This window comes from Tauraco erythrolophus, chromosome 7 (genome assembly GCF_009769465.1).
Source record: "Tauraco erythrolophus isolate bTauEry1 chromosome 7, bTauEry1.pri, whole genome shotgun sequence".
NCBI lineage: Eukaryota > Metazoa > Chordata > Aves > Musophagiformes > Musophagidae > Tauraco > Tauraco erythrolophus.
The window spans coordinates 50,527,898-50,542,966 of record NC_141471.1 but is presented as its reverse complement, the minus strand read 5'-3'; the positions used below and the strand labels follow the sequence as shown (position 1 = coordinate 50,542,966).

General features: G+C 41.0%; 1 protein-coding gene across 4 annotated transcripts in view; it reads left to right on the top strand.

Moving 5' to 3' along the window:
* The window catches only part of MYRIP (myosin VIIA and Rab interacting protein), a 225,352-nt gene that overhangs the window by 189,099 nt on the left and 21,184 nt on the right, over window positions 1-15,069 (top strand). For all 4 annotated transcript variants that reach the window (XM_086614713.1, XM_086614712.1, XM_086614711.1 and 1 more), the window contains 2 exons: window positions 3,201-3,850; window positions 11,888-12,127. In XM_086614713.1, coding sequence (XP_086470839.1) covers window positions 3,201-3,850; window positions 11,888-12,127 — 890 coding nt within the window. The remainder of the gene's footprint in view (window positions 1-3,200; window positions 3,851-11,887; window positions 12,128-15,069) is intronic.

The window sequence follows — 15,069 nt, the reverse complement described above, 5'->3', positions numbered from 1 at the left end:
CTGCTGCTGTTGTCCTCCCACGACAGAGTCTGCTTTTTCTGCTTCGTCTCTTGTAACAACTGCAGAGCCCATCTGAACTCTGTAGCAAATTGCTTCATGAAGCTAAACTAGCAGAAAACTTCTCTTCTGTAGGGTGAGTTTACTGGTGCTGTAATTCTCACAGCTGGCTCATAGGCACTGGCAAGCAGAAGCAGCCAAGATATATCTGGATATAGTGGGGACCAGGGATGGCAGCTGCCCATCAGTTGGATTCATTTATCTGTAATGCAAGTTGATAACCTGTGAGACCGAAAATTAGATACCTCCTCCCCCCAAAAAGAAGGTGATAGTAAAGTAGTGCTAAAATCTGACTTAACTAAGTATGCATTACTTCATGAGCTGTTCATTTCACCCCCTGTGAGAAGTGTTGTTCTCCTGGGCATTTTAGTGCAAGGCCTATTTTCAGTAAAGCAGTTAATTGGGTGCTTAAATTTAAGAACCCACTTCAATCCCATTGAATTCAACTGTTGAGCGATTTAGTACTTAACAATTGCTTAAGCATAGCAGAATGACAAATTGACCCAGTTTCTTTTCAGGTGCTCTACTCAGAGGATTTGTTCTGCTTCTTTCATCTAAGAACCACATTTATGATGAAATTGTGGTGCCTATTGAGCTTATAGTAAATTCCTGATGGTGCTGATTTGTGTAAATATGATCTCACCTATGGTAGTAGCAAGCAGCTCTGTATTAGGATACAGAAAATGAAAGAAATCTCAGCCAAGAATTTGGAATGGTAACATCAATGGGCTTTTTAGTCATGTAGCCGAAAAGCAGTTCACAATTCATTTTGATTACGGTTTGCGCTGGTTTAAATGATTACTCAAGAGCCAAATCATGAGTTAGTACTTTTTTTCCCCTTTACCAATAGTTTCATAATGAGACTTCTTACATTTATATTCATTTTCACATGGATAATTTATAGTGTATACCCAAAGAATTGTGTGCAAAATCCATTTTTTCAAGTTAAGTGACTTTGGTTTGGAAAATCAGAAAGGGAGCATTTGACATTACTTGAAGCCGAGATAAAACTGGGTCAGCTTTCTCAATATAAAGTTCTTGGTGACTTTCCTTTCCACCCTGCCTAGCCTCTAAGATGTAATCAACTACTATCCTGCCCTTTCTTCAGTTAACAGAGGGTGTTTGACTGAATCTTCTGTGTTCTTGCTAAACAAAATAAGGGGATATGGTTTGGGAGAGAGAAAAGCGTTAACGATGTAGCACTCCACTGCATGATGTTTGTGTAATGTGGTGCAGCTGAATTCAGTTCATGTTGGAGATTTACATCTTGCAGAGCTGTTTGCTTTGTTTGAAGGATCAACGTGTTTAAGGAAAGGTCCTTTTCTCTTAAGAGAATCCTATACTTAGATTAGTGAGCATAGTTGGAGAAGTGAACAAGCAGAAGTTCCTTGTGCTTGATGGCTTGTATTCTTGTTTCCTCCCAAATCAGGTGTTACAATGAAGAGTTGTTAGATCTCCCTATGAACCTGACTTCAGTTGTATACTCAGCTGGTCGCTGCTACAAGAAAACTATTACTATTTTGATTTATTTTTAAGCACGAGTAAGAATGACTTCAGTAAAGTGTTTTCTCAAGTTCTTTGAATTGGCATGAAATTAAGGAAGCGAAAGCAAGCCAAAAGGACTCAAACAAGTAATAAATACAAAAACTGTTCTAAATCTTGCATCATGTTTCATTTTTGTGGAGGTGTTTTGTTGGTGGTAGAACACTACAGACTTTTTTTTTAAATCTGAGCACACCTTTTTACTGCATACTTATGTTCTTCCAGGGAAAAAGTCATCTTCTTGAGCTCCAAGTATTTGCAGTCATATCATGCAAGGTGCTTGAGTATCATCTACAACATTATCGAGTGTGTAGTTATGTTCTGTTTTAAATAGAGATGTTCTGTTTACAGTTTTAGAAAACCAATAGTTTATAATAAGTATTTCTACAGTTTTCTGGAAATGGCAAATTCGAACCCATGGAAGGAATCCATAAGGCTGAAAAGTTCATTCAGTAGGCTGAGATTTCTGTGTAACTTCATGGCTTTATATATTTATTCAACAGCTGTGGGAGGTAGAGTCATCACATATTCACATTTCCCATGAACAAACTTTTCAAGTGTGACTGGAAATGGAATCTAAGCTTAGAAGAAATACAATTCTGTGAGTTACACAGCACTTTTGGACCATATTTGTGGCTTCTATTTTTCTGTCGGAGTTGTAAAACATACTCTGAAAGAGCTTAAGAATACAAGAGCAGCAGTACGTGGGTCAGACAAAAAGTGCATTCAGTCTAGGATACAACAGCAGCAGCAACAGTAACCATAAGCAAGAGCCTAGGAAAGATTAGGAGGAAGCAAGTATTTTTCATGCTGCCTCTGAGTAGGCTCTGACCCACCAGAACTTTGAGCTTCATGACTGCCTCAGCTAGAAGTGGTTTCCTGTATTTAGGAAACCTCAGTGGATTTCTCTTCCATGTCCAAAGCCATCTCTGTTTTATCCCAGATTAATTTCTAGCATCCATAACACCCTTAGGCAAGAAGCTCCACAGGTCTAATACCCATTACTTCCCACTTCTTTCTTTTGTTTGTTTTGAATCTTGATTTCACTAGTTTCACTTGATGTCCTCTAGTAGTTAGATTAGAAGAGATTCCCCCATCTCTTTTAGTGTATATCCTCTCAGTCTTCTCCAGACATCAGAGCTCTGGCTTACTTAATCATTCCTTGAATGGAAGCTGTTTCAGAACCTGGTGCAACCTTTGTTGCTCTTGTCTGATTGTTTTTCCTTCTTTTATTTTCAAGAAGGGGGACCAGAACTGCACGTAGAATTGAAGACATTTGCAAAACACAGGATTTGTGCATGTCTGTGTACTGATGTTCCTCAGCCTTTCCTAATAATTCTTTTAGCAAAAAGGGTTGGTCTAAGTACTTTCACATTCTAAGTAGTCATCACCATGACTTTTAAGTTGTGGCTTCTGATTAAAAGGAGAACAGCAGCATGGCTCACAACATGAGAGAATTCATGTAGCAGCAACAGTTGCATTTGTTCATTAGTTTTGCTGAACCCTCCAATTTGTGGCCAGTTGATTGCAAACTGGCAAGTAAAGTGAGCCTTTCACCCTGTGGTCACATAGCGAAAATTGTTCTTGTTTTGTTTTCATAGATCCACCTTCTGTTTTTCAAAGCACTGATGGAAACTGGGTAGCTCTGCAGAATGTTGCTCTGCCTCGTCCTCGAATGCTCGCCAAACCAAAGAGTCAAGTGTTTGAAGCTTTGGAGAATGAATCCAGCATTGTGTCTGCCTATGATGAGATGGGCTCAGACAGTGAGGATGACTATGACTGGAACGTAGCCTTGAACAAGCTGCGTCGGAGACCTCGGCAATTACCAGACGATTTCTACTATACCAGTTCCCAGTACGGTACTGAATGGGTTTATAGCAATGACCAGTACCGGGCAGCGACCTCCCCTTCCTCTGGGTTATACACCAATACTGAGACACTGTTCTCCGATTCTGAAACATCTTCAGTAAACTCTTCCCAGGAAACTAAAGGACCTAGCAAACTTCTCTGGTTACAAAGCAGAACTCACAGTGATATGCCCAGAATGGAAAAAAAACATTTCCATGGAGAACTGGATGTAAATTTCAATCCACAGGCAACCAGCTTGGAGTACTCAGACAGCAGTGAGGCTGAAGAAGTCCAGTATGATTCAGAAAAGAGATCAAGAAGGTGGAGGAAGAACAAAGCGATTTCTGAAGAATTATGTGAAGGAAAAAATCACACAAAAACCAACGAGATGAATTTAAGTCAGGTAATTGCGTTCGAGTGTATCGAATGCCATCTCAAAAAGAGCTGGGCAAAACTAATTGAGCTGCACTGGCAAAAACATGTGTGAGTGGAAGGTGGAGTGTTCTTGCAAGCCTTATCCTCCTCATGCCTTGTAACTGAGAAGAGGAAAAGGTAAAGTGCTACATAGACCATGAACAGGCTTTGCCTCTTTCTCAGATATGCCACTTCCATCTGATCAATGACATTAACAGTGCTTTCAAAAAAAAAAGTCATGATTTGCCAACAGCTAACAAATGTTGATTAATTACCAGTTCTGTTGCATTGGGTTTTGTTTTTAACTCCTTTGCTCTTGGAATAAGAAGTAACTCATATTTCTGGGAATCTTCTGTGTGCTGTTTGCAAATGTCCTGGTAAGGGATAAAGCTAATGAGCAGCAGAAATTCAGGAAGGGCTGTGTCTGAAATAGGGTCCAAGTGATGTCTGCTTTTAATTGGTCACCTGGTAAGGTGTAAACACTTGAGGGAAAGTGTTTACAAACTACTTCCATTTAAATAATCTGTCATTTGATTAAAAAAAAAAAGAAAAACAAAACAAACAGAACATAACAGCTCAAACTTGGAATAACTGATCATACAACGCGAAGAGAGCAAAGCACTCCACAAACATTTCTTTTAACAAGTGTGGGACAACCAGAAAGCGAAGAAGTCTGTTTGAAGTTTTTCCAGGCCTAGGACTGATATTACATAAGGGATCTAGTTGTCCTCTAAAACTTTTTTAGCAGTACAAGCACACTTCTAACTAATTACTCAGCTGGATGAGAGTACTGACCCCTTGTCCAGTTCTGTTTCCCTTGTCCTACCCCTCTCAAATCCTGTAGCTGCATCGTTGCTGCAGTGGGGTAATGGTAAGCCTGAAGCAAGGAGTTAAGTGCTGTCTTCTCCTTATATCTCTGACTACAAGCAACCTGATCCAGTCTTTAAAGCCATCTGAGCAATTTTAGGACACCTGGAATTGTTTTTCTTTGCTTATGCTACCAGCCTGTATTTTCCACAGAAAGACGTCAGTACAGCTGATTGTAAGCCAAGATTAGGATTCTAGGATTTCAGCAGGTTTTTAATGCTGGGTAAACTATTGTTAATTCTGTATCTATTCTATCTATTTTAGGAGACAAGTGTGGGTGTTTTGTACTGATTCATTTATACTAACATCCTCAAACATTTATAGAATACAGTTGTTGAAGGGAAGTTATGTATGAATGTGCTCTAACACCATGTCAGTGGCCATTAATGACCTCTTAGAACATCAGGCAGAAGAACTACAGGACTTTCCAGGGACTACACAAAGACCATATTTTGTACATCAACTTCTGCATTTCCCTCTCTGGCTTTGCGTATTTATGCATGTTCTGTGTGTCTATGTGTGTCTGTGTATTCATATTGTAGCTTTCAGGTTACTACTGCTCTGCAGAGTATAGAAGAGCAGAGCTCACAGGGAAGATGTCCTGGAGATGTTCCTCCAGTGAAACACAGAAAGACAGGGTGCTTCCAGACATACATGATGGCGTCTTTCAGCAGCTTAGCGTGTGCTTCAGAGTGCAAGCTGTTGCAGAAAATTATTGTTCTTTCCGACTCTCTTGTGAATTGCTTTGCATCTTAAGTGCTAGTTATACCTCTCTGTTGTGCTCAAAAATGCAAGGTTTGGGATTCTGACCCGTTCTCCCCTTCATTTTACCCCTGAGGCTACAGGACTGTTCCTGCTGTCCTGCTCTCTCTGTCACAGTGGGGCAGGCAGAGGCACGCTGCCTCCAGATCACACTACTGTTTCTAAAGCAGTGAAATTCTCACTAGGAAGTTTATGTATGGATGGGTTTGCATACATTTAGTTTGCGTTTGGACATCCACACGCACCCAGTGGCTGATTTGACAGCCAGTGCCCACATTCAGAGAACTGTTACTCCAGCCTCTTGTACATGAGCGCTGCTGGGAGCAGAAATGGACTGGCTGCTACAGTTTATAGCAAGGATGTTGCATGGTTGAGCAATTCTAGGGAGCAATTAAAATGATCGTGAGCATAAGGAATATGATTTAAAGTATGATAATAAATTAGCCAGACATCATTTATATTGCTTAGAAAAATTAGATTAAAGGGATGTCAAGGTTTCATATAATACCCAGAGTAATATATTGATCTGGGTAAAATGATTGAGGCTGCAGCAGAGAGAGCCCTACATGTAAACAGTTTGTAGAAAATGATAGTGTAGGTGCATGGAGAACTGCAGTCAGCGTAAAGGAAGCTTCATTGTGGGGGTCTTAAAGCAGTCATAGATTTTTGCATGCTGAGGTTATACAGAGTTTACAGAAACCATACAAAATGCTCTTTTAAGCCACATTGCACCTAGGCGTTAGATACTGAACAACTGGTCATATGTAAATTACAGTAAAGAAACATACTTTTTCCTATTTTCATTGTATTGTAATAATAACTTTATTTTACTGCATTGTAATAATAACATGACAATTCGTTAACTTACGTTTTCATCAGCATTGTGGAACAGGATTTCAGTTTAGCAGTCTAAAAGTTAGGATTTCTTTTTTAATTTTCAAATAGTGCCGGTCATTTTCTTGTTTGCTGCTCTCGGACACTCACAGTGAAATGAAAACGGACCCTTTCCTCTCTCCCTGCTCCAAGGCTAGAGAATTCTAAGCAGTAGCATTCTGGAACAATTGTACTTATGTCATAACTCATAACTGAATTTCTATTAAGAATTAGGCATTTTTAAATCAAGATCCAGTACCTAGATTAGGATAATACTGTGGCAGTTTTTTAAAACGGATTTTAGACTCAACACTGGAATGCTGATTTAGTGACTGAGAATTCATTGTGTGGTCTGAAGTGACCTAAAAAGAGAAACCTGAAAACAATTATCAAGATGTCCTGTATTTGGGGAGAATTTTTTGCCACTTTATGATAGGTAAAAGAACAACCTGTTTCACTGGGTTGCCTGTAGAAACACTGTAAACATAGTCATGAAGCAAGTATGGAAAACTGTCCTGATAAAACTGATAACCTACTGTAATAAATTTCTCATAACCTGAGTGCTCCTTTAACACAGAACACATGTTCCTGGGCAACCTGGCTTGGGAAGTGCAGTCTTGCTTTTAATGATAGTTCTTTTTTGAATTATAACTTCTTACTAGAGATTGCCACTCAAACCACCAATCTCTTATCTGCTTCATTATTATTAATAATATTAATAATTTATATTATTATTAATAATAATACTGTGTTTGATTTCATTATCTTTTTGAGAGGAGGAGATTTTGCTTACTTTAGCTGCATTCTTACATTTCTGATGGAAAGTGGAGTGGCTTAATTGCTTCAAGTGAAGGAAGTGCCCTCATTATGAGTTTGCTTCTTTGATCAGGAGACCCCACCTGTTAATTACAGCTCTCCTGCCCTGCAGCCAGGTAAGGAGTGAGTGCTGTCGGACTGTCGGTCCCCACGGGATGGCGCTTGGGATGTATTTATGGAAAACAGCTGCCCTGAAACTGCACTGGCTCTCACTGAGAAACTCTGCAAACCTCACAATTTGTGTCTTCTCCTAAAAACTGTAGTTTCTGATTTTTGGTCTCCTATATGAATGGATCTTTCTCTCAAGAGTTTACAGTATAACATGGATTTGGTTCTGGAGCTTCCAAGCCAGTACTTTGTTTGCTTGCTTTATTTTGAAGCTTTTTTTTTTTTTTGTTCACTAAGATTACAATGACTTATGAGCCATTTGCATGTAAGGATTTGGACAGTGTGTTTGAGGAAAGGTGTATTTCCCTGTTGGTTGTCTGCTAAAAGACTTATGCTTGCATTAGAAACACTTGATTTTCTTTTAATGAGACTGAGTTTGTGACTGTCAGGCCCTTAGTGAAGCTCTGTTTTCAGGTAAAGCAGGAGCCCTTTATTCTTGTTTGCAGGTGTTCATATTATACGTTGCTGATAGGTGCAAATTGGAATTTACACAATGATTTGTACAAACGTGAAGATGTCATTGAACTTATCAGATAGAGCCAAAGCATGAACAGTAAAGAATAATTAAGTTTAAGATAGCATCTATTAAATAAATAATAATCATAGTACCTTTCAATGTATTTATTATTTTTTGTTGTTGTCATGGCTTCTAATGCATTTCTTAATTTGTTAGTCCACGAAAGAGGTATCATCTCCTTGCAAATTTACTGCCACCATCTGAAAAGCTCAACACACAAGCCAAGCAGCCTACCAGTAGCAGACACCATAAAGTATAGCATTGTAGGATATCATTATCTCTGCATATAAGCAGGAACTAACAGCTCTTACAAATGTAAATACTCTACCTGCTCCTTGTAAGGAGGTTGAAAAGCAGAAAAATGAATAATACCTGAATCCAGCTGTAATAAAATCAATACCCTCAAAGTGAGTTCTCCCCCAGGAAAGGATGTGTATTCATAACGCAAATTTAGCTCATGTGGAATAAAACCCTAGGGATGCCAAGGCAGCTTATGACTTTTACCTGTACTGGCAAACATAGCAAAAAGCTAAAAAAAAAAAAGTAGCAAAAAGTTAGTGATATGTGATTATGTTTCATTAGCAGATTGTTGGGCGTGGATTGTAATGAGTTGTTGAATGACATGCAGGATGTGTCTTTTGTATGTGTTAAAGTATAAGCTAGAATTGGGAACTTTTTGGTAACAGCGTGACAGTGTGGCTAAGGTAACATAGCAGCTTACTGCTACCAAAAGAGGAATGCCTCCTTCCTGTCTGCCTTCCTGCCTTCCCTCCATCTGCCTCCAGCGTGGTCCAGCATCTCTCCCTTGTCAGCTCTGGCACGTTTTTGGACCCCTTTACCAAGCCTACACAACTCATCACAATCAGGTAAACAGCAGGAAGGCACAGGATGACTCTTTCAGCAGCACAAGGTTGTTATGTTAGCTCACCTTGTTTCATAAAACTACATCCTCAATTTTTTATCCTGCTGAAGGTGGGCAAATTAGCAGTATTGTCCTGCTAGGCCTTCCTCCAAAATGCATGGGAAGTCAGCTGGAGGACTCTACAGAATTTCACTGAGCGTTGAATAGGGGCAGTGGAGATCAACCTAAAAGGTGCTGCCATGTGTGGTCTTAGGAAGACTGGTATATTTTCAGGATCAAGAGGAGTTTTGATTCTGCTGATGTCAATATGGATTCTTTAAATTAACCGGTGGTGCTTTCCACAAGAATATGTGTGTATTGCTACTTTGATGTAGCTGCTAAGCGGTTAGAGCTAAGCAGTTCTATGTAAGAAGCCTCCAGAAGAATCACACATGTCTTCCTGCAAGGTGAACTCCATCAGTACTTCATGGTACAACATGAGGTGGAAACGTGGGAAAACCTGCTCCTCTGGACTGCCAACCGCCCTCACTGCACTGCTCCGCTAGGTTTTATACACATATTTGTCAGCTTATTTAAACAAGAATAGCAAACTTTTGCCTTTACAAACTTGATCTGCTCAAGTGTCTGCATAGAATGGGTTTTTCTTCTCTCCCTTGCACACTCGACTCCAAGGTAAACTGTACTCTTCCTGCCGTGACACTGCTAGAGGAAGCCCACAGCCCTGGTGCAGAGCTGTCAGAGCTCACTAGCAAGTCTTGTAATTCTAAACCACATGCTGTGGGAGACGAGAGTAGGTTTTTGAAGGTACCTATTAAATAAATAGAGGTAACTCAAGTAAAGAGGACTTCTAGTAATTAGCTTAGACTAGGTACCTAACTATAAATAGCTCAAGTGTAATGAGATATATCTCCACTAAACTATTCTCCTAAAATACAAGTGCACAGTTTAGCCATGCTTTCTATACTGTAAATTCCATAAATTATGATTGGTTTTCTCCTGGGTACAAATTGTTGATCTGATTGATTCGGCAGTAACTTTCAGATTTTGTTTTATCATAATTTAGCAATACATGACTATTTTTCATTAGCAGATTGTTGGACAGGAGTTGTAATGAGTTGTTGAATGACACTCAGGATATGTCTGAAAAAATCTCTTGGTATAATTTGAGGAAGCACCGTTATGATAAATACAGATTTTTAGTTAAAAAGATGAAATGACATCAGTCTTCTAAATGCATGTAAAAGCATATTATAACATAGTATAAAACTAAAGTGGAAGCACACTGATTAGAATCTTGTTCTTGAGCTTATTCAGAACAACTTCAAAGTTCATTTGGCAGAAGAGGCTTTTTATTCTGCAAAAGCTGTTTGTTTGGGAAAAGAATAAATTTCCACATAAGCCTGTAGTTCCACTTCTGTTATAGTTAATCATGTACTTTCAAATCCTGATTTTCCAGAAGGGTGTTCTGCATCCTGGAGGTGAGCTACAAAGCAGTAATTTAGTTGTGTAATTGATTCACAGGTAACTGCAGACAAAAATTGTCCAGAAAGCTGTGAAAGTGCTGGACACTACATAGTGTGGTTTACTGTATGAGAGATGAGGACTGACGTTATGAACGTGATGTGCCAATCCATTAAGAGCAGTTTGGCGGGTAGAGTTTGTAAGAGAGTTGTCAGAGCTAATGTTTCCCGTGAGCACTGGAGGTAATTGGTCCATCCATAAATACTGCTGCTGCGGCTGCAGAGAGAGTAGCTGTGCAAAGCATATCTTCTCTTCACGTATTTCCAAATGAATGATAGAGAGAACACAGCTTTTAGTCTCTCCAGCAGTGTCTGGTCCTGTCGCGGTAGGAGAGCATGAGGCAAATAGGAATAACTTTCTATCTGAGAATTGACCCAAATCATCCTCCTAGACCTGCTGCAATGTGCCTACTGCTTCTGGGTCCCAGAATGCGTTCTTTATAGCCTCGTTCCAGGTAGTTTTGTCATGATTATGCTCCATTTCAAAGAATTCATCGCTTTTAAAACCACCTAATTCCACCTTTATGCACTTGACTGAAGCACTAAACAAAGTGTCTAAGTATTCTAAGCTCTCCCCTAGCAGTCAGCAGGGAGAGAAGAGCATTTCCAGGAGGCAGTTAACACTATGGATGGAGCAAGTTGCTCTAGGAGATGGATGTCTCTCTCCAGGGACTGTAGTGGAAAACAGGGGAAATTGGGTCCTAATCAGACAGCACAGATCCAGAAAATAACTTGGTATGTATCTGGGCATTAGTTTTTGGCATAACCATCAGATATTTTCTGATTTCCTGCAAGGGCTGACAAAAAAAAAAGAAAAAAAAAAAAAGGAAAAAAAACTCTTTCCACATTATTACATGTTGGGCAGGAACATGTAATCCTTCCAAAGGATTTTGCTTTTCTTCTGTTCAGCCTCCAAAGTAAGCAACTTGTCAGGGTCGAGTCTGTAACACCCACTGTACTTAACTGAGCCTCTGAGAACTTCCCACCTTTAAAGACCCAAGACTAAGAAAAGAAGGTGCTCCTAAAGATTGACCTTGTTCCAAGAAGGTTGTCATTTGGAAAATAATCATCAGTGTAGAGGATCCACTTATGTAAATAATCACTGAGAAAGCTGAAAATCTTAAGCACCATCATGTAATAAAAGAGAGATTTTTCAAAACTTGTTTCCGGTCGTCTTTAAGAAAAACATGGATAGAAAAACATGGATAATGCTCCAGGCCAGCCATCAGGGAACTCGAGTGCAGCTTTCAACTGAAAGCTGGACACAGCAGCCAGATCACAAGTGATTTCATTCCCACATTTCACTGTCTTTATCCGCACCGTGCCTGAGAGTGACAGCAGTGCAGTGCTGGGAATGGGAAGTGCCATTTAGGCTTTTATTTCATTGGTTGCACACAGATACATTTTGATAGTTCCTTTTTACATAATATAAAAGGAAGCAGGAATGATGAATATAATCCAACAGGTGTGGCTTTACTGGCATTCCTCTGTAAAGACATGGCATTTTTTTATCAACACACTTAGTGTGCCTTCTTTCCACCTTCCCTGCAGAGTGATCATACCTATACTTTTTTAGGAAGCTATTTGTTTTCCTTTCTATAACTATGCAGTAATTAGACTGTTTTTCTAATTTCTTTGTAGGATTTTGATGATTTATCAGAAACAGACATAAGCAGTGAGGATCAGCATCATAACATCAAGCCTGACCTTACGGAAGAGGAGCTTAAATCCAGGTTATTTCAACTCGCTGCTAAAATGAGTGACAAGGAAACATCTTCTGGTGAAGAACAAGAGTCAGAACCTAGAACAGACCCTGAAAACCATAAGGAGAATTTGTCCTCAGAGGAAAATGGCAGAAGTATTCAGGAAGAGTTAAAGAAGGTAAGTGGTCATTTTAGAGCAGTAGGGCTAATAATGTAAAAGTTAGAATCCAGAAAGAGAAACTTTTGGTTAGAAAATTAAACATAGTTGCTTAAAAAAATCCCTGAGTCCTTTAAGCTGGGTCTGAGCCTGCAACCCTTGTGCAGGTAAACCTTCATTTAAGGTGTATGTGCCTTCATGTGAGCCTACAGCATCAATTCAAAGCAGTGAACTTAGCTTGTGTAATAAACCTTTGATATTAATGGAATTATGTCAGTTTATACTGACTGACAATCAGCTTATATGTTTTTAGTTAAAAACGAATCCAGTTCTCCTTTTTTCCTCCTTGCTAACCAGCTGGTTTAAGTGGGGTTTTTTCACTCCTTTTATTTGCTCCCCTGTTTTTAGTATCATGTAGTTCATTCTGATGTCATAGATTCTTCTTTTGCCCCTTTATTAGAATATTTTGTGCTTCTTTAAAGCTTTTCAACCCTGTCACTGTCAGCTAATGGGCCTCCTTAAGTAGTAACATACTCTGTTGAAACTGAAATCCAGTGTCAGTTCTGATAATGTATGAGATCTTCTGTTTGTGCCATTTCACCCTTACAATGAGATGTCCAATTTCAGTGTCACTCCACAGGACTTACCACCTGCCCTCTTACCTTTCTACCTCTGAATTTCTATTCAGATCATGTGGTGTGCTTGAATTTTGGTGCTGTAGAAGCCCAGCACTGCCCCTTGCCAGTCAAGCCTCATTCCTTAGATCCACTTAGGCTCATTCTTGTCTGCCATGTGTCTTGACTCATCTCTTCGTGTCTTGTCTGCACAGCAACACAGCTTTGACAGGGGATGTGGACAACTCTCTAAAGGAAACCTATTCTTCATCATTTGAAAGGTGTTTTGTTCAAATGCTATAAAGAACTAATACACTGGGAGGTGAAAGGAGGATCAAGTGACCCAGGTGCATCATAGGACACTGTCCCTGTGTGCAGGAATGGTGTCAGGAAAGCCAGTGCCCACCTGGAGTTGAATCTGGTGAGGGACACAAAGGTGTCGTGGATAGGCCAATCCAGCAACTAAACTCCACACAGCTCTCCCACTCCAATAAAGTGGAGAGGAGAAATATATAATAAAAGAGCTGAGGGTCGAGACAAGAACAGAGCAGCACCCACCAACCACGGTCCCGAGCAAAGGAGACTGTTTTCTTAAAGCAAAACAGTTTATTAACAGCTACCTAAAGAGATAAAAGCAAACAAAAATGGTTACTTGAGAGGATAACAAGAAAACAAGGCCGAACTTAAAATCAACACCTCTCCTCCCCGCTTTGCCTTTTCTTCCCGGCTCTACCTCCTCCCCCTTAGTGGCGCAAGGGGGCAGGGAATGGGGGAGTGCAGGTCAGTTCATTCTATGTTGTTACTGCTGCTTCTCTTAAAGGAGAAGGAGTCCTTACACCATTGTCCCTTGCTCCAGTGGATCCCCTACTCAGGGGGAAAAATCCACATTCTCCAGCGTGAGGTCCTACCTGCAGGATGCAATCCTTACCCCATCAGACTGCTCCAAGTGCAGGCTTTACCACAGTCTCAGATTCTTAGGGAGTTGTTGCCACTCGCTCTGGCGTGGGTCATCATATAGACTTTAAATGCACTCTAGCGTGGGTCATTATATAGACCTTAAATGCGTCTCCATACAGACTTTAAATGCGTAAATGTGCCTCCCATGTGGACTTTGAATGCGTAAATGCGCCTCGACCTGTGCCCATGATTCACAATAGTCTGCGGGCTCAGGCATCTCCTCTGAACAAAACACCTCCCCATCGACGGGCGTTGTCCCACGGACTTTAGATGCGTACCATACTCAGGCTTAGGCATCTCTTCTTCGACGTGGATCTTCCACAGGCTGCGAGAGGGTCTCTGCTTGCTCCACCAAGGACTGGTTGAAAGGGGACGCTTGCAAGGGGACTCAGCTGCAGCACACGTTGTCCCATTCCATCTTAACTGACCTGGTATCTGTGTGGCCATTTCTCTCAGATCTCAGTCTTTTCTGGGTGAACTCGGCCCAGCGGGCACCCCAGGAGTGGAGCTCTCCCCGAGTTCCTCAAGCGGCTCCGCCGCAGCCATCCTCAGTGGGTGGCACCATCCCGAGCCTGGGCCACTGCCCGGCCGGGTGCCGGGGAGCGGGGGCTGTGCCCCCCTCCCTTCTCCTCGCTCCTGGGCACAGGCACACCTTTCCGATTCCTTTGTCCCGACGTAAATAGGGCAATTCGCAGAGGCGCTGATTGGCTCAAGCCCCAAGGGGGATGGGAGTCCTGTCTGATGGGCAGCTTCTGCCACCCAGACCTCCCCCCGCAACATCAAACCATGACAAAAGGGAAATAAGAAAAGCTTCTACAGATATATCAGCAGTGAAAGGCAGATGAGGGAAAGCAGGGCTCACTACTGCAGTGATCTGGTGATACAGGACATAGAAAAGTCTAAGTTACACAACATTGTTCTCATCTCAGTTTATGGGTAAGATTTGCCCTCAAGAATTGAGGCCCCTGAGACCTGTGGGAAAGTCTGCAGCAGTGAAGACTTACCCTTGGCAGAGGAGGAGCAGATTAGCAAACGTTTCAACAAATGAGACATGCACGCATGCATGGCGGCACCCCATGGGGATGCACTCACAAGAGGTGAGGGAGCTGGCCCATGTCATGATGAGGCCACTCTTGTTCATCTTTGAAAGATAATGGTAATCTAGAGCATTCAGAGCACTGAATGTTGTTTGTTTTGACTTTAACAAGGCTTTCAACACTGTCTCACGTAACATCCTGACAGGTATATTGAGCAAGTAAAGATGGGATAAGTAGACAGTGAGGTGGAATAAAAATTGCTGGGCCAAAAGTGTTGCAATCAGAGGCTCAAAATCCCGCTGGAGGCCAGTGCCCGGTGGTGTTACTCCAATGATCAACACTGGGACCAGTACTG